This window comes from Osmia bicornis, chromosome 8 (assembly GCF_907164935.1).
Source record: "Osmia bicornis bicornis chromosome 8, iOsmBic2.1, whole genome shotgun sequence".
Classification (NCBI taxonomy): Eukaryota; Metazoa; Arthropoda; class Insecta; order Hymenoptera; family Megachilidae; genus Osmia; species Osmia bicornis.
The window spans coordinates 3,194,882-3,216,602 of NC_060223.1; the positions used below are offsets into that span (position 1 = coordinate 3,194,882).

A 21,721-nucleotide genomic window follows, 5' to 3' on the forward strand; every position below is an offset into this window, starting at 1 on the left:
CGCGCTCTGGTCATGATTCAACGAGATTGAGTTGATATCTAACAATATGAGTGTCCAAATAGAGGAAAAATACGATAAAATACACCCACAGAATCCAAGTATTTTGAGATCACTAAAAGAGTTTTGTGACTCAATTTTGTGCCGCCTATTTTGGTACTTGTTTCCTGATAGCGGCTATTGAGACAAATCCAACGAGATCCAACATCAAGATCTTTGAAAAAAGGTGAAAAAGGCGAAATAAACTTTATTTGCAAAAGGTGCTTGATAGACGCCAGGGGTTGAGAAAAAAGACAAAATAGAAGGCCTTACGCGAGAGACGCCGAATAGAATAGAAAAACGCATGAACATTGGTGATAGTAATCGCCGCTAACTTCATGTCTCGCAGACTTCCCAACTATGGGAATATGTACACTGAGTTGCATTGAACTTGTCGCAGTGAAGTTGGCTACAAATTCACTAACGCATTCACGCCGTGTCGGTGAGCCGATGGTGAGTTCGGTTCACCGACGCTGCGGCGTGAATGTGTTAGTAAATTTGTAGCCAACTTCACTGCGACAAGTTCAATGCAACTCAGTGTACACTCAGTCCCATCGAAGTTGTCGCAGTGAAGTTGGCGCGCTAACGCCGCCGCGGCGTGAATGCGTTAGCGCGCCAACTTCACTGCGACAACTTCGATGGGACTGAGTGTACATAAAGCGGAACGCGCTTGCGCAGACGATACAACAGAAACGCGCCAAGTACAGTATCAATCATAGTGCCAGTTCGTCTAGCAGGCCTGGGCGACTTGCGGCTCGTGAGCCACATACGACCTCCCTCTCTATTTCTCCGTGCCTCCCACCATGCACAGTCGTGCGAGCCGTGTGAGGCGTACGAGGTAAAGCATGGTAACCGAACACGGTGTGGTTAGTAGTGGGGGAATCGACAGACGCGTAGTGGGAGTTACGTAGCGACGGCGGGGAAGATGTTGCCCAGGCCTGGTCTAGTGAAAAAGCACTAAAGGGGAAGTGCCCCTACCACCTCATACCAATGAAGCATAATAGCTGCGCGCTCGTGCGTGATTCCTCATTCACACGAGATGGTAGGGGCACCTTCTCCTTTAGTGCTTTTTTACTAGACGAACTGACACTATGATTGATACTGTACATACATATAATTTCATATGATCTCAACAGTGTTCAAAGTGATTGCCATTGGTATCAATGCAATGCTGCAATCCTCTTATCACGGATTGAGTAGTATTTCTTATCGTCTCGGCACTTATCGAATCACATGCTGTAACAATTCTCTCTCGCATATCTTCAGGCGTGGTTGGGACTTATTTGTAAACAATGTCTTTCAAGGATCTCCACAAGCCAAAATCCAGAGGCGTCAAGTCTGGCGAACGAGCCGGCCACGATACAGTTCCTCCGTGTCCAATTCAACGGTTTGGAAATCTTTGCAACCTTCGTCATAAATGACCTTTGTTGACCTTGAAAGACCTTAATGTTGCACCTCATTGAATTTGTCTCAATAGCCGCTTTTAGAAAACAAGTACCAAAACAGAGCATTCTATCTAAAAAAATAAAGGTGACCTTCATATCTCTGAAGCGACTCCACCTAGCAACAAAAGATTAACGCCATACTACGCTCCCTGTTGTCCCGTGCAACTTTTGTTTCGAAAACTTTTTTGCTACAGGGTGATTCTTTCGCTAGTTTACTCAAAGAAAATGCCACCACGACAGTATGAGTGGACCCAAGCCCTTTTCTGTCATCGAAACCTTTTCACAGACACAGCTACAGTATGCACCCCCGTCGAGGGTTTGGGTCCATTCATACTGGTGTGGCGGCATTTTCTTTGAGTAAACTAGCGAAAGAATCACCCTGTACTATCAAACTTTCGGAGTTATTCTAGATGCCAATAGTTAGTGCCTCACCCTGTATACAGGGTGTTCGACAAAAGGTGGGCAAAATTTTAAGGGGTGATTCTAGGGATCAAATAACGAAATAGCGTTTCCGGCTTTGTTTTTCAGTAATTAACGTTTAAAAATTCGAATAAAAAGCGCCTGAAACCTGCAATCCGCCCAGCACCGACGACTGAACGTCAGGTCAGCAGGGGAAGGTACAGTCATAACCAAGAATCGTTGAATAGTAGAAACTTACCTCGTGCTATTCTGTTTCTCGGTACTGCAGCATTCGGCTTCGATTCTTGGTTATGACTGTACCTTCCCCTGCTGACCTGACGTTCAGTCGTCGGTGCTGGGCGAATTGCAGGTTTCAGGCGCTTTTTACTCGAATTTTTAAACGTTAATTACTGGAAAACAAAGCCGCAAACGCTATTTCGTTATTCTTGATTTTCGTTTTATTTTGATCCCTAGAATCACCCCTTAAATTAAAATTTTGCCCACCTTTTGTCGAACACCCTGTATACGCCAAACTTTACCAGCATATTCCACAAACAAAAATAAGACAAAAATGTCATATAAACATAAGCTCTTAAACGCTTTATTAAAAAGTTTTAAACAAAAATATGAAATAATAATCAATTAGTATCGTTAGTTGATATCATAGGAATCGGTTACTTTATAATTCCATTTCAAAATATTGTCCGTTGTTATGAGTGCACAACTGACACCTACAGGATATAAAATGTATTGCATTATTAATTTCGTGCCCATTTTTTTTTTATTTCTGTAAATACCGTTGAGATAGTCGTTTATATTTAATAAGTTTTACAATGCTGAGCGGAATTTAAGCGAAGTTCAAACGTAAGTACAATACACACCTATTCGCCTTTTCTTTACACCCTCCTTTAGACCAGTCAAAAGCTGAAAGCGTCTAGAAATAGTTCATTTATGCATAGTGCATCCATCGTCTTCATTTACTTATTAACTTTTGCTATAATTATAAAATCATGATACAAGCAAGTAGTAATTAAAAATGGTAATATTCAGTTTTTTCATACCGTATTTTAACAAATTTATTTTTTATTAATAAAGACACTTTTTTCGATCAAAATTTTTCACTAAAGACAGATGCATATATCATAACTCTCGTAACACTCGGTAATGGGAGGTTGCTGGGTTGATTCTGAACAACTTTTTCCTTTAACAAAATGTTAGTTGCGGCTTCGTTTTTGAATTATTAATGAAAAACACTGGCCAATGAGCGCGCTCAACCACGAGAGTGATGGCTTTCAACCGCGCTCGGTCGTGGTCGTGAACAAACGCATTGACACAGCGTGGATATTGAGGAAAGCGTGCGACAAATGTTACATCGTCTTAAATTAAGAACAATGTGGAATTATTTGGTATTCATGAATAACGAATGCGTTTGTACTTTGTACCAATGCGTTTGTTCATGAGCACGACCGAGCGCGATTGAGAGCCAACGCTGTGTTTTTCATTAGTAATTCAAAAACGAAGCTTGAACCAACATTTTGGTAAAAGGAAAAGTTCTTCAGAATCACCCCAACAACTCCTCATTTCCGTGCGTTACGGGAGTTATGAAACACCCTGTATATGAGCTGCGGTGGGGCACAACCAATCAAGCCCGCGTTTTTTCTAAATGAATTTTTCAACTCGCTACAGTACGTTACGGCAGCTTGGCATAATTGTGTGCATTTTTCGTCAGTTTTAATGCTTTACTGTTTTTTCTTTTGAATTAATAAAAAATCAGTTTTTTAAGTATAAATTTGTTCCAGGCGTCAGGTAAGAATATAAACTATCATGTATGAGACGTTTGCATATTTCATTAGATAAACATTTAGAAAAATAATGCAACGCTGTAAACATTAGCATGGCGAAATTGAGAACATCTGCCTTACACCTTCACTGAAAGGATTCTAATGAGCACGGCCAAACCACTCTCACTCCGCTGGTTATGCTCACTCGTCGCATAAACGTTTGTGCACGCACGCTTGCTCTGATACCGAAATGTTCTGTCCATTTTAGGGCCATCGAAGTGTTACATTTATAGGTATAATACCAGCAAGTTATAAATATTGACTGTTACATTACACATATGTCCTTGAGTTATGTTTTTGAGTTATGTGAAATAGTACATAGTTTCGTGTTATAAACAACAGTAGATCAAAAATGTCAGTCAACGAGATTTTTTTACGCCACTGCGTTTTTTACATTTTACTATGAAAATAACGTGATCATCCCAAAACAGAATTTATATCATCCATTGCAGAATTTAACCCTTTGACTGCTATGGACGCACATATGCGTCAGGTGAAAGCTGTCGATGCTGACTATGTACCCACATATGTATCTATAGTTTTCTTTTATATCTTGATCGTAATCAAAAGTTATCAATGCATGTTACTAATTACACGCCATATGTTATTAGATTATAATAATGTGATAAAACAATGAAAAAAAGAAAATAAATTTAGAAATGAAGAGAAATAAAAAAGAAAATGATAAATGTTATTGACTTAATTCTTATTTTCTACACATAGAACGTTTAAGTCTAAAGTACTAAGCAGTCAAAGGGTTAAGTATATCGGAAGTCGATGCTGGATTGAATGTTTTAAGATTGAAAGCTTAATGATGAATAGGAATAACACTTGCATCTTCAGCGGAGTAGCACTGGAACTCGGAAAAGTTATTTACATTTGTGGAACATCATTCTGATTGCGAGAGAAACGCATAATGATTGTAGTATTCATAGAAAGAGTATATTGGTCGATGTACAGAGCGTATTTTGGAAAAAATTGTAAAAAGAATTATTTCAACAAAAATGCATTTTTTATAGGATTCTACAAGTTAAATTACAAAATCGGGTTCTGTACGGCGTTGTATAATTGTACAATGAATATTAAAAACTGAAATCATAAGAAAATATTGCTTCGTCACTTGAAAATCTTTGAACTACGAAATCGCAAAATTTGAATTTTTTAATGTCTGCATGGCTATGAATCGTTCGGAATTTCTCAGTTTTCCCGCGTGAGGCCCCCAGCATCAATTCGGTCTTGGGCTGTCACTTCTGTTGATCCTTTAGGTCCTAAAGTTTAGGAGGTATCTTATTGTTAGTGTAACCGGTCAAAGAAAGCTTTATTTCGCATTTTCTTACAATTTACAGAAATCTTGGAAATATTTTCCTAAAATATTATGATGAAATTCATATAATTTTCATATCCATAAAAAAATAAGGAACTGTACCACGAGTTTGCAATTACTGTAAGACCCGAATTCTATTATAATTCTATTATAATTCAATTATAATTTTTCGAAATTCTATTATAATTCTATTATGATTTTATTATAATTTTTCGAAATAGTTTGAAAGTTAGCTTTCTTTAATTTCCTTTTGCTTGTGTTAGTTTTGAAAAATATTACCTACACGTCAAAGTAGATACGAAAGTAACAAGTAAATTACCGAAATCAGTCGCTTATTCATCGTTTAACTGTATGACTTTGTCTCGAAAAATTGTTCTCCAGAATTACAGAGGGGATTGATCTGAAATTTTGCACAAATGTAAGATACGTTTCAAGTTGTCGCTTTATTTAGGAACTTTACAATACCTTTAAAATTAAATATTGTTTACTAGGACATGAAGAATACAAATTTTTTAAATAAAAGTTATGTTCCCTTTTAATTCTTTGAAAAATATACCACGTTTGCAACTGAATACAAGACTGTTGCATAGCACAGTGTTTTTATGTCAACGAGATCGCTTGTTTAAACATAGACGGTGTCACGTAGAAAGTTCGTAGAATTTAAGAAATAAATGAATGGCACTTTTAAGAGTATGGCACTTTATTTGGTTTTAGAGTATGGTTCTCACTAATTAACTTCTTATGTCCGGTGGGGTCTTTTTGGGGTGGGGTGCTCGCGAGAATGTGTCTTATCGGATGTTTAGGCGGCTGGTCGCAACACGATGTTTGGGTGTCCGGTCGTGAGAAGAATTCGGTTATCGGATGTTTAGGCGGCTGGTCGCAACACGATGTTTGGGTGTCTGGTCGTGAGAAGAGTTCGGTTATCGGATGTTTAGGCGGCTGATCGTAACAATGGCATGTGAAAAAATTCAAAATCATGTTTTTCAATTAGTTTATAATGAAATGACCCCAATATACTAGAAATTTGAAAGAAATATATTTAATAAGAACTCTGTGCCTTGAAAATGAAAGCCTCTGTAATGTATTTTGTTTTACCTTATTTATTACAGGACGAACAATAACCATATTCATGGCGAGTAAAAACGGGGTTTTGTTTCATTCGAACGCAATCAGTAGTAAATAAAGTACACGATGATTTGCTTACTGCTCTACATAAAGGAAGTTGTATGTAGCGCCTAGCCCGTTTTCTTTTTACACGTATACATCCAAAAAATCGATAGCAATGCTTTCCGAAATATTTTAAATGAATATCCACTTTTAACACGAAACGTGATAGGTGAACAGTTTAATGGTACTCGGCAAACAATATTTCATCATACTCATCAATTAGAATTCTGGAATAAATGTTTATAATTGATATCACTTTATAGTGGTATTAGCTATGTTTCATAAGCGTGGACAGAATTTTTTGGTATACTTAATAAAATTAATCTCGCATTCAATATATTGAAGTACATATGTATATGCGTAAGGAGTTGTTTAGATGAAATGAATATTAACGATTTTCAGTCACAACCTTCGATTGTTATTTATCATTGATTCTACAAACAGTTATGGTAGCAATTAGTAGATAACTATATGCTTCCATCTTTTGTTATTTTTACTTACAAAGAGGATATTCCAGATGTCCGTTGCTTACATTGGTGTAACTATGAATTAATTCTAGGGTGGGTCAGGTCTCTTAGAAACTTAAAAATTTAGAAATGGAAGTTTTGCAATTTTGGATTGTTAAAATTTTAAAATGGTGAAGGGGCCAATTCACATTTTCGGGGGACCTGGACGAACCTGGCCCGTCCCTAGTTGCGCCAATGTCGGTTATTTTGATAATATTGTAGCATATTATAATAGATCATAAAAATAAGCAGCACTGTTATACAAACAATATTGACTTCCCAAAGATCAATACGTCTATTAAATAATACTATAAAATTCATACTAATTAAATTAAATTTATTTAAATAAATTAAATAATTATTAATTTTAATTTAATATCAATTCATCTATAACGAAGTAATCAGATCGGCATTTTATACCGCTGTTTTCGGGGAGTTGAAAACACCCCCAGAATTTTACTTATTATTTACTATTTGATCTACTGTAATGTTTTACAATATCATTAAAATCGACTCCAAATGCCTGAAATATTTTCCACCTCAGAAAACTATGCTGGAGTATCTCCATCATCTTCATTTAATCATACGATATTGTTAACCCCTTGCCCTACAAAATCGTGTCACACTCGTGACGTAACTTACACTTCAAACGTTTTGGCTGGGACTTTTAGTGTGGTTGAATTTTGAGTTTAATTTTAATTATAATTTGCTCAATCAAAAATCATTGAATGCTATGTATGCATAATATTTCATTTTTCTTTATTTGTTTGAAAATTGAAGCAATAGTTCTGACTGAAGCATCAATTGAAAAAATTATAGGCGAAGGGGTTAATATATAAAATCATTTTCCGTTAAAATTACAACTCTATGCGACTACGCAGATGAAGAGATTTTCATATTTCAAAAGGGAAGGGAAAATGAAAAGCTCCGTTTAACCTCGTAAATGAAGCTACAATTACGAAACAGCAGTTCTACGAAGCAGGTAATGAGCTTTCTAGTTACATAGAAATCGTATTATTATTTGATAGATCACCAACAGCAAGATCAAACGGACCCCCGAAAAGCAGTTTAAGAAGGGCGAAGCGGTGGTCGTCGACGGGGGATTTTACTCATTCCCCTCAAAATCAAGGAAGCAATTCACAACTTGTCAGCAGTAGGTAAGCATGGAATTCATATTTTCCACTAGTGAATGCATTTTTGCCTGCTTTCGTAATTTCCTTTTGATTTATGCACAGACTTTAATTAAAATTTTTACTGTTCTTTTTGCTGTTTTTTAACGATGTTTTGTGTTGCGTGACATTCGAACGTGTTGTTTATCCTTAATCAGAATGAAGTATTTATGCACTTTAATTCGATTATACACGAAAAGAGCCGATTAAAAATAATAACGCCGCAAACTGAAAACTTTGTTGACCCATAGCTAAATTTTTATTGCATACCGATCACAAGAAGTCCCATGAGAATAACGCAATCTGATTGGTCGCGCCCTACCTCAGTTTACACCTACTTTCGGTCGTGACGTATGATTGGTCGAAGTGATCACATCTGCTAATTAGGCTCGTGTAAAACTAGCGGGTCAGTCGATTTGCGTATAGTAGGGATCTGCAGACTAGAGGTGTGCGAGTACTCGTAATTTACAAGCCGAGCTGAACTCGCTTCGATTGTTCGAGCCGAGTCGATCGCTTGAATTTGCCGAGCTACTCGAAATCGTCGAACTGTTTGATATAAAAGCGAGCTACTCGAAAAATTCGAACTACTCGAATATATTCGAGCAGATGTTTAACCTAAAACATGTGTAACATCTGCTCGAATATATTCGAGTAGTTCGAATTTTTCGAGTAGCTCGCTTTTATATCAAACAGTTCGACGATTTCGAGTAGCTCGGCAAATTCAAGCGATCGACTCGGCTCGAACAATCGATCATTGTTCGGCTCGAAATTCGAGTACTCGAATAAATCGAGTACTTGCACATCTCTAGTGCGGATACCCGATATTATGGGCTCGGGCGGGCTCGGGCGGGCGTCCGATTCATGCGTGCAGTCGGGTAGCCCGACTATTTCGGGTTCGGTCGGGTACAGTCGGGCTGATTCGGACGAGCTCCCACGACCCAACCATCCGAACCGACCCGACACAATAGTCGGGCCGCACATCCCTAGTGTGTAGTATCCCCTTCTTGGGATAGAAGACTTCTTGTCATCGGTGGACAGTACTTACATACTTTTGATAAAGTTGTTCAATACAAAATGTTATCTAGTAATGCTTATAATATGTGTAGAAAGGAATACATTCAGAAGATATAAATATTTTATACATGCACAGTATATTTCCTCTTCATCGATTCCTATAGGACCGAACCTTTGATTTGATAAATGAATTGCTGCCAATTATTCATAGATTGTAAATAAGACAAAAAAATCGATGTAATGCAATATCGTTGTCACAATATTTTAGTGGGTTCTTGTAGTTTAAAACAAAATTTCTTTCAATGAAAGTTTATTAGTAGTATTAGCGTAGAAAAAACTTTGGAAAATGTTTGTTCTTTAATAAAAAAAATAGTGAATTTTTGTTTAAGCAGTATTATGTATTTTGTTCATATTTTTATGTTTATAATGTTCAACACTAAATTACTTTTAATATCAATATCGTCATTTTTTCTAAGGAAGTCTATTTTGCTCGATACTGCAAATGTTAATTCACTTTATTTTATACAATTGTTCTATTAGAAACAAAAAAAATTATTTGACAGCAATGTAATTAAATGTATAATCTCTTTTAAATTTGTATATATTGTATTCATAAAATATACCGACACCTGATATGTGCAACATTGTAGCTTTTGTTACCGTATTGTATTTTGTATTGAAATTATAATACAAACGTATTTTAAAAAATACCTTTTTTTCCTGTCTAGGAATCATGCTTTTATTAGATACACTTAGAACTATTTTCAACTATTAAAAATGAAACATTGTAATTCTATATTTCTTGACTTTTTGTCTTAAAAATATTATACTTTGAATTATAGAAGATATGAACCATTTAAAAGTAACTAAAAGAGAAAAAGCTGTATCTAAGTCCTTATTACACTAACGGAAACAAACAGCAGGTGTAAAAATCAGATTTAGAAATTTTCAAATCGCTCTCCTGTAAACCTAGCATAAACTAGTTACAAAGTTTTTCATATCAAGTGTCGATACTTTCCTCAATGATACCTACTGAAATTCTTGAATTTTGGTTTTGATAGTATATCATTCGAATGATAGTGTATCATTCTAATCATCCATTTATAAAAATGATTTTTATTTTGTAAAGTACAATTCAAAAATTGATCACTGATACGTAAATTCCAATTTTTGTCCATACAGTTTATGGCTTATAAGCGTATAAATAAAAGAGGTAACTAAAATAAATAGATATAGATAAACTGTTAGATAGGTCCAGCAAATAACTTTGTGCTACGTTGCATGAAAATTGGCGTCTCTCCTTTACTGAACATACTTTGTACATAACGTAAAAGTTGTATACATATATAGGTCCTGCAGGTAAATGACACCTGCTGATCGATAAAGTCGAGCAGAACAACGAACTATCGATTACGCTTCGCGACGTGAGTTCACTTTATGGTTCATTAATCCTCAAAAGCAGCGCTGTCTTCAGATTGGTTTCCATTTACCGCCTGTTGAACTTCCCTTTGAAACCAACTGAACCGAGAGAACAGGGTCGGAAGTGCATAATTCCCTTCGTCGCGTCGCGTCTCGTCGCGTCTCGTCGCGTCGTGGGGAAGAACGCGTTGAATTACGTTTAAAAAAGCAACACGTTCGTTCCGTCACAATCTTTCTGTGTGTGTTTCTTTTTGTTATTACTTGTCGTTGTTCTTTTTTCTTTAATCTGTTTTATTTGTTTTGCACCGTATGGTTTCCGTTTGCATTTTCGTTCATTATAGATTATCAGCCTCCACCAAGTCTCTGTTCAACCTCTTCAAGCCCCCTGCGACGAACAACGTGAAACATGGGTAAATAAAAAATGTCCTTTAACATTTTATGATTTTTAATCTCGTCTCTTAACACTTTGACGGCTGGTGATGTAAATCATCTTTCTTCATTAAATTCTATATAGGATATTCCAGAGAGAATGTAAGTCTTTTGAAAGGGTGATTCTGATCAATTGTTTCCTTCGCCAAAATGTTGGTTAAGGCTTAATTTTTTAATTATTAACGATAAACTTGGGCAAAAGTTGTATCGAATAATGAATTAAAAAAAGAAAGGAATAATAGTATCGCATTACATATTGGTTACTCATGAACAACGAATCCTATTACACCGACGTGGTGCCGATGCACTTGATCACGACCACGGCTTGAACGCAGAGCATACCCAACACTTGCGGTTCTGCCCGTACTAATGGCGCGCTCTGATTGGCCAGTGTTTTTCGTTAATAACTCGAAAACTAATCCTTAACCAACATTTTGATAAAGGAAAATGTTGTTTAGAATGATCTCAGCAATCATCCCTCCACGGGTCCTACCCCAGTTCTGGGACACCCTGTATATAGTGAATCTAAATACTCTCATTAATATCCCTAAATCATTGCAACAACGTACGTTTCCACGTTTAATTGTTTTAATACAATTACGGTTCATGTTTGACTGACCTACATAAATTGTAATATTAAGAGGTTTTTATTTCACACATGTATGTATACTAAACAATCCACATACTAAACTTCTTATTTTTTTCTTTTTATAATTAAAAGTTTTATTTCTAAGGTTAAAAAATTATGCGTGCAATTTTTTGTCAATTAAAATGAAAATTACTATGATATTAACACCACACAGTCGTCGATGTGTTATGGGAGTAAACAAACCACGTGCACTGGCGTAATTAAAATTTTTGTTACGGTGAGTCGAGTGAATCCGATTCTCTTGTTTTACTAAAAGTGTCAAGTGTTAATTGCTGCTTAATTCTATAATAATATAATTTTGTTGACTATTTCGCGTAACAAGAATATTATTATGTATTTTGTATTTGGTTGCATTGCCTATTGCACTTCGGTTTAAATATTTATTTTTATCAAGGTAAGATTTTACAAACACATGAATGCTTTTTCATTTATACCAATAATTTCTGATCTGCATTTGGAGGAAGTGGTAAGGAATAAATCACCTAGTTACGCCAATGAATATATGTACTAACTGTAAAATACAGTAAGTTCTCAATTAACGCGATTAATTCGGCTAGCGTTTTTCAAGCAAGTTGAAAAACCGCGTAAGTCGAATAGTGCCTGAGCTCCACCAGTGAAAGGTTATTCTCGATAGAGTTCACAGAATAGCTATTACTGTTTAAGCGTAAAACATCTTCAGAGTTAAAATTTTACATTTTTCACAAAATTAAATTTTTCAATAATTGAGGGTGCTGGCGAAAAATGCCAGACTCAAGTTCGTATTCAGTGTACAAAGATCTATGAAAAAATTTCTATTGAACAGATAAACATAAGATAGTGAGAGAGAATCCTTTTCCCTTTCTAAAATTCTCTACGGCTCTCATTGTCAGGTACAGCGAATTTATGGTAGAGGCACACTCTCGCGTACAGTGAATTGCGTTGATTCTATCGCCGCGTGTGTCTCTAAAGGCTGGTTCAGACACGGCTAGTAGTTTAGTCGAGTGGGGAGTAGCTACTTACTACTAAACCGTTTAGTGCATAGAAAAGTGTCCAGACTAGTACAGTTGAGCTTTGAAAATCAAGAGTTCAAGATATATCCCTTGACTAAAGAAATGCGTCCGGGCAGGTCTGTCCCGAAGGCTAGTTAGTGGTGGGGCAAGCTTAGTTAGTGATGGGGGAAGCCTACTCGACCAGCAAAATCCAATGAAACGGATCGACTCGACTAAACCGTTTTACTAAACTACTCGACTAAACTCTAGTGTCCATACACTAAACTACTCGCCACTCGACTAAACTACTAGCCGTGTCTGAACCAGCCTTAACACATATTCACGCCAGCAGTCAATTGGGTGCAGTCCCTCCTTCGCGTGCCCCTCGCCCATCGACTCTCCGGCGTAAATATGTGTTAGACTCACGCCGCGACAGAATCAATGCAACTTGTCAGTGTACATACACGCGTATGGTAGAGCAAATCTCTCTTTCCCGTAGAACTCTACCACTGTTAGTTTCTCGTGTACACATAGCTTAATGGGTGTCTAGTTAGTATGTAGTAGTGATGTGCGGCCCGACCAATGTGTCGGGTTCCCGACTAGTCGGGTCGGTTCGGAAAACATCGGGTGGGCTCAAGCGGGCGTCCGATACATGCGTGCAATCACTAGACACCGTCTAGTGATAAAACAACATGCAGAGAATCATTTTCTCTTTCCAATGGGTGTTTTGGCAAGGGAAGAAAAAAAACGGGACAAAAGAGAAAAACCGTATTGCAACAACAACAAAAAACAAGCTTCTTCCCTCGTTTTATTATTTGTTATTGTGTTCGTTTTTTATTATTGTTGCAATACGCTTTTTCTTTTTTGTCTTTTTTTTTTCTTCCCTCACCAAAACACCCATTGGAAAGAGAAAATGATTCTCTGCACGTTGTTTTATCACTCTTATACTATTATCCTTCCCTCATACAGAAACGTGCAAGAATTGAATGTTACGAGTTCAAATGGCTGTTAAACAGTGTAATTTGTAAAATCGGTAGTTCTGATTCGGTACCGTTCTGATCACTACCTCTGATGAACGTCAATGTTATCGCGGTATTAAATACTGACACGAATTACTATTACGAAAGTTAATTGTGAAGTCAATCGCAGATGGAAGGAAACACGTAAAACGAAAGATAACCGTGTTCCAAATTACACGATACGTAGTATCGTTGAAGTAGCATGCCGTTAATTACTGTAACAAAAGTTACCTTTGGCATTTGATCTCGCATGCGAATAGGGAGATTTCTGATTTTCGTGAACCCGTCCGCTTCTGATTTCAAAGTGAAATAAAAAAAGCCGTGCATGAATAATAGACTCGTTAGAAAAGAACGTTAGAAAGATAACCAAAAGACCAACGCGATGGAAACTCGAAGACATAAATACTAATTCAAATCATTGTGAAAATCTCAAATACACCAGTCAGTATGACTGTATACTCTGAAACAGCTGTTCATGAGAAACTGTAATTTAAAATGCCTACATTTATGAATAGCAAGAATATTCTTCTATTGCATGATAACGAAAATCCACACGTCGCTAAGGTGACTCATGAAATTACCGGTCTTGATTGTGAAAGTTGGTATTCACCATAGTTCCAAATATCGTACCATCAAAATATCGCCTGTATCGGACTATCTCCGAGGGTCACATTTCTTCTGAACCCTTAATGATGCGAAAATTGTAGTAGATGATTTCTATTACAGTGGAATTCGTAGCCTTCAATTTAATTGGCAGAAGATATGTATTTGTGATGACCGTGACTATTAGATGTATAAAATAATTTTATGCCTGTCTCTTCTTACTTGAAAATTTATTTTTAAAAAGTCATGGTAACTCCAATTATTATGGGATTTTGCGATGATGAGGCGGAAACGAATGCTAGTTCGATTTGAATTGAGTGGAGATTATATTTGGTATAAATGGTTACAACCCGAAATAGACTAGACTATGGACAACCAAATTACGACAAAATTATAACTAAATGACTAAAATACGAACGACGCGCTGTAGGAGAGGGGAGAAAAAGGCGTTTCGTCTCAGGATCGTCTGTCAGACTCGTCAGTGGGGCTGACAACAGACGTTCCGTGCCCCAGACACATATCATACCGCAATTCGGAACTTCGACATATACAGGGTGATTCTCTCGCTGCCGTGTCACAAAGGAACACTGGCGACAATGAACTCCTTGATTAGTCCATGAGGAGGTTCCCATTGTCACGTGTCAGCGGGGACCTACCCGGGCCGAGACGACTCTGTGTGCGTACTGTGCAGAGATGAGATGTTGCGGAGGCTAAGGAATGCGGGTACGATTGGTCAGAGTTTTCTAGTCACGCCTAATGCACACGCATTCTAGCCCGTCGCGTGTTATTGGTCGAAACGCTCACACATACTAAGCACGCCGCTTGCACGCCGCTAAGTTAAATGGTGTGGGTGCATAACGGCGTGGGGACTAGGCGGGACAGACCAAGGAGGCACTTCTTAGCCTCCGCAACATCTCATCTCTGCACAATACGTATGTGTGTACATACGGACCTCTTCATGGTGCGGTCAAGGGGTTCATTGTCCCAGTTCTTTTGTGTCCAGCAGCGAGAGAATTTCATTCACGGTCTAGCGGTCGTCGAGTGCGGTCGTGTTCTTGTGGTTCGCTGCGTCCTACTGTGACTTATTAGGCGTCTACCGTTGTTTTTGTGATTTCGCGCTTTGTGAGTGTTGGTGATCACGGCAGCCCCTGGCTGACCTTTCAGAGTTCTTTATCACGAATTCTTTAGCAATCGTGTTTAGTGCTTTTGTGCTTTTCGTGGCTGCTCGCAGCCATCGTGCGCCTCTCGAGGCTGATGCCCTCGGAGGTGCCCCTCAGGATCCGACGCCCTTCCCTTAAGAGGGAAGGTCGATTCTGCTTCGCCTCCATTCCGCTTAAAGCGGAAACGAAGCCCTCCAGCACGTCTTCTCCAGAGGACGCCATCGCCGCCATTCAAGCGTCCCTACACAATTCAAATTCCCGCGCGGCGTCGCCTCAACTTAGTACAGGTACCCCGATCCTCGGATCCTCTGAATCCCTTGATAACATCGTCCTGGTAAGTAATACCACTCCCATTATCGCCGATTGCGCGTCAAACAGCGTAAACTTCATTCCCCTGGCCGCTCCCCCTGTGGCTCGGGGGGCTTAGAATACCGCCACGGTATCCCCTGCCTGTCGTAAGAGGCGACTAAAAGGGGTCACACAAACACATACACACACATACACAGACACACACTAACACACACACACAAATACACATACACCGAATAGGACGTTAAAAGTATGGAACGTATGGAAGTAAAAGTATGGAGAATGTAAGACAAAGAAAAAGATAATTCAAAAAATGCGCGGGGTTTGGTGCTGGCGGGGCTGCCAGCACATCCCCGAATGCGCGTGGCCGATAGCGTTCGTTGGGCAAAAAGGGGACAGATAAGTCCCTAAAAGCGCCATCCCCTTTAGGGGTGAAATTTATAGATAGATAGATTCCCCTGCCCGCTGGCGTAATGGCGCCAAATCGAACAAAAACCACCAAAAAATCCAAGATGGCCGCCACCAAGCGCGACCTTTTCCCTCAACTTCCACCTGTAGCGTCGAAGGCTTCTTCTTCGACCGTTACCGCTGCGTCCCACCAGGCAGCGCCCCGTACGTCGCTTACGCGCACCTCCACCTGCGCAGGCTCGCGCGAGCTGCGCCCTCTACTGATCGACCGTAATTTCATGCATTCGAGCTCGATCCTCATCCTCGATCCCGCCACGCGCGCTAACACCTTCGAAAACCACCCCTCGGACGATTCTGGCCTGGACTCCATAGTCAATATGGATATTGACACCGCCGGCATCAGTCATGCGCCCAACGATTCCAACTCCCAGCCCTTCCTCGAAAAGGCAGAATCCTCGAGAAATCCCTTCTCGAACCCCGCGCGACGCGATCGTTCTACGGTTCCCCAGCCCGCGGAGATGCGTCCGAAACGCGTCTCTACCCGTCCCCCGCCAATTTATCTGCAGCATTTCAACGGCAATGTTGCGCAGCTAAGTTGCTGCCTGAAGGAGGACTACGGTGACTCCTTCAAACTTAAATACCTGGGTACCCCCGTCCGCGTCCACCTCGAGACCATCGAGCATTTCCATCACCTCAAGGGCAAACTCACCGAGGCCGGTAGTGAGTTCCACACCTTCAGCCTCAACTCGGACAAGGGTCTTTCCGTCATCCTAAAGGGCCTCCCGAGAATGGAGCCTGAGGAGCTCGCGGCGGAAATAACCCTTAACGGACTCAAACCCCTGTCCTGCTCGCCACTATCGAGTAGATCTCAAACTCCCTGTACTGCTCGTACAAGGTTGTGTTCTCGAACGGTACAAATCTATCCTCGGTGAAGAAAATAAACCACCTATTTCATACGAGGGTTTACTGGGTAAAGTATTTCTCCCAGAAGCCTTACTCTCATTGTCAGTGCTTCAGGTGCCAATCCTTCGGCCATTCTTCGACAAACTGTAACTTGAAACATAGATGTCTGAAGTGTGCGCAGTCACACCTGGCACACGAGTGCAAGAAGCTTCGGGAGGAACCCCTGCTAACTTCTCAGGCTGCCCATCCCTGGCAAAGTACCTCTCGAAGAGGGAAAAGCCTCGCACGCGTCCCACTCCCCCTGGTTACAGTGCCCAGCCCACCCAACCCGCTCTGCGACCTTCACCCGCCACCCTCAGACCCACCGTCTCGTATAGAGACGTTTTAAATTCCTCCATCGGTAACATCCCACCCGCCAATCTATGTCAACAATTTTTCCAGGCCCGCCAATTGGGTCATTGTTGCTGACAATCCTGTCAATTGTTAACATGCAGACTTCCCTGCAGTACGAATAGAGGTCCGCGACCGTTTCACGTGAAATGTTTTGTCGGTCTGGACTTTTGATTTCGTTCATTGCGTCTTCATATTTCATTCCACGAACAAAATAAAAAGTCAATCTTAAAATATCTTCCATACTTATATTATGTAATTCAAACCATGTTTTCTCGGCCGCGGTCCGTTGTACGGAGTGCTTATGGCACCTCCACCGTTTTCCTATACAGGTAATGTCACTATTATCGAAAGTATCTGTCAGTTTCATTAAATGTTTACCATTTTTTAGACATTTACGCCTGGATGGCAACAATCCAACACTTTGACACCACGAAATACACTCATTTAGCGAAACCAGCACTTCTCTAACGAGTCTCTCAATTTTCCTGCAGGAGGATCACTTAATATTACAGACATTTCTAATAGTAATGCACGCACGAGGACAATTTTCGAACTGACGACAGTTTTCGCAAGCATTTCTTTCGACGAAAAGTCATAAAATGTTTCAAACTGACCTGGAAGATAAGGATTAAACGAAAGACGGCACACTCTTCGCACGTGTTGCTCACTTGGATGCAATCATAAAATATTCTTTATCTGATTTTTGCTGTGTTGGTCGGTCAGTTAGCTTGGTGATCATACGACAAGGAAAGGAAAAAGTTACAAAAAGTTAAAAAAAAATGGATTTTACATGGGTCACCCTATAGAAACGGAAGCCGATAACGCTATGGTGTGACCGGCTGTTCGACACTTGACGATGACGGTTGCTACAGCGAAAACGGTAGTATTAGTTGCATCTGTATAGGAAAAATTCTATGTATTGTACGAAAGTTTTTAATTAATATCTCGGAAACTAATAGGAAGCCGAAGATACCACTTTATATTTGGGGTCATCTACCTGCTCCCAACCAACCTTCCTAATTTCATCTTGATCGGCGACCGGTAGTATTCGGAACTACAGCCGTAAATTATCTTAATCTAAACGAAACGTATACCTACGCTACTATCCTACATTATTGACGTAATTTATGTTCTGAATATATATTATCACGCCAAATTTCAAATACACAGAAGCACGAAAAAATATTCAAATTTAAAATGAAAATTAATAAAGCGTAATATTAGAGCCACCAAATTAATGTATACATCTAATACTTGTGGTGGCATAGATACCATTTCATACAATGTGTGGCATTGCATAGTGTTGAGTCTATTTTCAACAGAGTATTGTTACGATTAGTTATCTAATACTTTTAGGGGTTAATTAGAAGCTGGTAAGATGAACAAGAAAAAAAAATATACTGATCAAATTGAGTAACTTCCTCCTTTTTCGAAGTCGGTTAAAAATGTGAAAAGATAACAGAACAGTCGCAATAAGAACACCGATCAAGTTATTTAGAATTGTTGTATCATCCTGCTGCTGTATTAAAGGTTGAACTCGAGGAATGCAATAATAAATTCCGTGTTAAACATAGAGATGCATGCAAACCGGTATTCGGTATTTCGCATACGGCATGCGGCTGCATGGAATCACGCGAGCCTGCGCATTCAAATCTCCGAATGAAACGAAAGGGTCGACCGACATGATACATACGTACAAAACGAACAAAACCATTGCCAATCTAGGGTGATTCAAACACGATAATACAAGACATTCAATTTCAAGGCAACAGGTACTTACATGTCAAGAGAATAATAAATAATTTAAACAGTTCTGGATAAAATAGTAGATACTTTTTAATAGAAAATAAATATCCTGTTAGAAACTATTTCCCTGACTATGTTGGATTGATTATTCTAAAATAATGGCATATATATTTTTATGTCAATTGAAGTAAGTTATTATTTAAAGCAGTGGTTCTCAACAAGTGGAACGCGAAAGGTAGCTTGAGTGATATGTGGATAACTCGTGTAATATACAGTATAACAATTTTAATATGGTACGATAATCGTATATGTTAGTTTATTTTTATTACAATTATTACAAACGAAAAAAGAAATACATGACAGCAATGTAATTAAGTGTTTAGTTTCTTGTTATGCCTGTCAGTGCCTGAAATCACTATTTTCCCAAAAGGGATGCCAGGCGTCACCGACGAGAAATTGTCTTGTCGGTGTAACAGTCTCTCGTCGGTGGCGCGATTGGGGGTGTACGATGAGCTGGTTCGGTCGGTACAATCGCAGAATATGACGGATTATATGTTAATCGTGGCAAGACGCGCATGTATCCCGGCATCGCAGCCATGTAATTAAGTGTTTAGTTTCTTGTTATGCCTGTCAGTGCCTGAAACCACTATTTTCCCAAAAGGAATGCCAGGCGTCACCGACGAGAAATTGTCTTGTCGGTGTAACAGCCTCTCGTCGGTGGCGCGATTGGGGGTGTACGATGAGCTGGTTCGGTCGGTACAATCGCAGAATATGACGGATTGTACGTTAATCGTGGCAAGACGCGCATGTACCCCGCCATCGCAGCCATACGGACCTTTCTCTTTCTTCCTAATTCAAATTATTATGTTCTTACAGATATTTGGGTAGTGAATGCAATTTTGTAGATCTACATTTCAGTTATAGAATTGGACATTTTATAACTGCTAAACTTGTAAGAACAATGTAGATCTATTTGGTGCTGTTTTAAAACGGAATGTTTCTCAGTAGTTTCCAAAGAGAGATGGTTAGAAATATCGGAGAGTTTCAAAAAAATTGCATTTTTGCCAAACTGTTTAGGTGCCATGGTTTTCTCTTCCAAAAACCTGTCACCTCGAATTTGGCTGAAGCTTTGCAAATAGCTTTTTTTTGTAAGCCGAAAGAGAAATATTCTTACATACGCGCAAGCTACGCCCTTTCACATTATTCAGCTAGGAAGCACCCGGGCAGTGTGGGACTCGTATCACCGACACTAAAAAATTCGGGGTGGTAGACTACCCACTAAAACTCGTCCCCCTTGTGAACCACCGGTACCCTTTCAACTGGTCCGTTATCCTAGGAATACCGGTGTAAGCTTTGCAAATAGCTTCATTTTACATAAATACAATATTTGCAAGAAGGATTTTTGGCGACTCGAAAAATGAGCCCAAATATGCTGGCTGCCTTATGGCGGTCAGTTTAAAACAATTTAAACCGAACACGATATAATTTCGATCATATTTACTTATTTTATGTATTGTTCATTTCACCAGAGTCCATAACTGCGAAAAGACCAGTTTTCGTTCTTTCGTGCGCATCTTAGCCCTGATTGGCGATACTCCCACTCCCATACGCTTGCGCACAGCGTCGATGAGGCGCCTCCACTAGGTACATCTACGCGAAAGTGCATCATTTGGAGTGTATAACGGGTAGCACGGTTTTCTACTCACGTGTATCATTCTGTATTCTTCCTATTCGACTATACTATTGTTTCACCCCGTATATTAAACTCACGGTTAACGAAGTGGGAGTTCGAGGCTCGCTAAGTTCCTCCACGATCTTCCAACCTGCGCGTCGCAGTTATGGACTCTGGTGAAATGAACTATACAAGGAAATATCCCCAATGCGAATTTTTTGTTTGTCCATGTAGTCTAAATTATGCCATGTTTGGTCTTATTTTAATCAGAAAAATTGTACCAATATGTTAAAAAAATTTTCATGCAGAAAAATCTAAAAATAAAAAAATTAAACTGTTGTTAATTTCTCGTCTGCTACGGCTCTCATGCCATCCTTCTCTTTTGCGACTTACCGGAGATCAAAAGCAGCTGCGAGGATCGAGAAATATGTAGTATCTGTTCTACCCGTATTGGTCATTTTCGCTTCCCACCTTACGGACAACGTGAGAAGCATTACAGAATTTATTTTTCTACTTTACCGACCTGTACAGTTTTTGTATAAGTTTTTCTTACCGTTAGAGTCGTCATTTTACCCTGTCATTTCACTTACAAAAGAATTAGGTGTGGCAATACTTTTTTGACTTACTCTATTTGTGTCTGGTGAAAGGCATAAAATTAATTAAAAATAGTCGCTTATTGTAAGTGTCCGAATAGCTCATGGTTAGAAGTTACGCAAAAACACCTAGTAACCTAAATCGAAAAAAATGATTGGTTAATTTACTGAACCACCAATTTCAAATTTTTTAAGCAAGTTGTAAATTGTATCTCGAACAGCAGACAGTCCTTGATTGTAATGCAGTTAAGGCGAAGGCGAGCAAGCGAGGCGATGCAGTAAAAGGAACGTATAAAAGTGACGTAACGTATTATGTATCGGGGAAAAATTCTCTCGGTCGAGTAATAAAAGCGAAGTTGTACTCAGGTGACTCATTCATTCGCGGTCGGTTTCTGGAGTAGATGCGTCTGTATCGCCACGAAAATTTCTGTCATTACAATCAGTGAGGTGATTACATATTCGAAATCGTACAGCATTGTTTCTGTTTAATCGGTGTTATATTGGTAAGTGCAAATACCTATTTGTGTATCAGAAACGGTATAAAATACA

General features: G+C 39.2%; 1 protein-coding gene across 11 annotated transcripts in view; it reads left to right on the forward strand.

The window, feature by feature from the left end:
* LOC114875761 (echinoderm microtubule-associated protein-like 2) overlaps positions 1 to 21,721 on the forward strand; it is a 113,225-nt gene that overhangs the window by 76,671 nt on the left and 14,833 nt on the right. For 9 of the 11 annotated variants that reach the window (XM_046286640.1, XM_046286641.1, XM_046286637.1 and 6 more), the window contains 2 exons: positions 7,747 to 7,875; positions 10,662 to 10,730. The exons of 1 other annotated variant lie outside the window; for it this stretch is intronic. In XM_046286640.1, the coding sequence (XP_046142596.1) occupies positions 7,747 to 7,875; positions 10,662 to 10,730 (198 nt within the window). The remainder of the gene's footprint in view (positions 1 to 7,746; positions 7,876 to 10,661; positions 10,731 to 21,721) is intronic. One more of the 11 variants, XM_046286642.1, reaches the window with a different exon arrangement.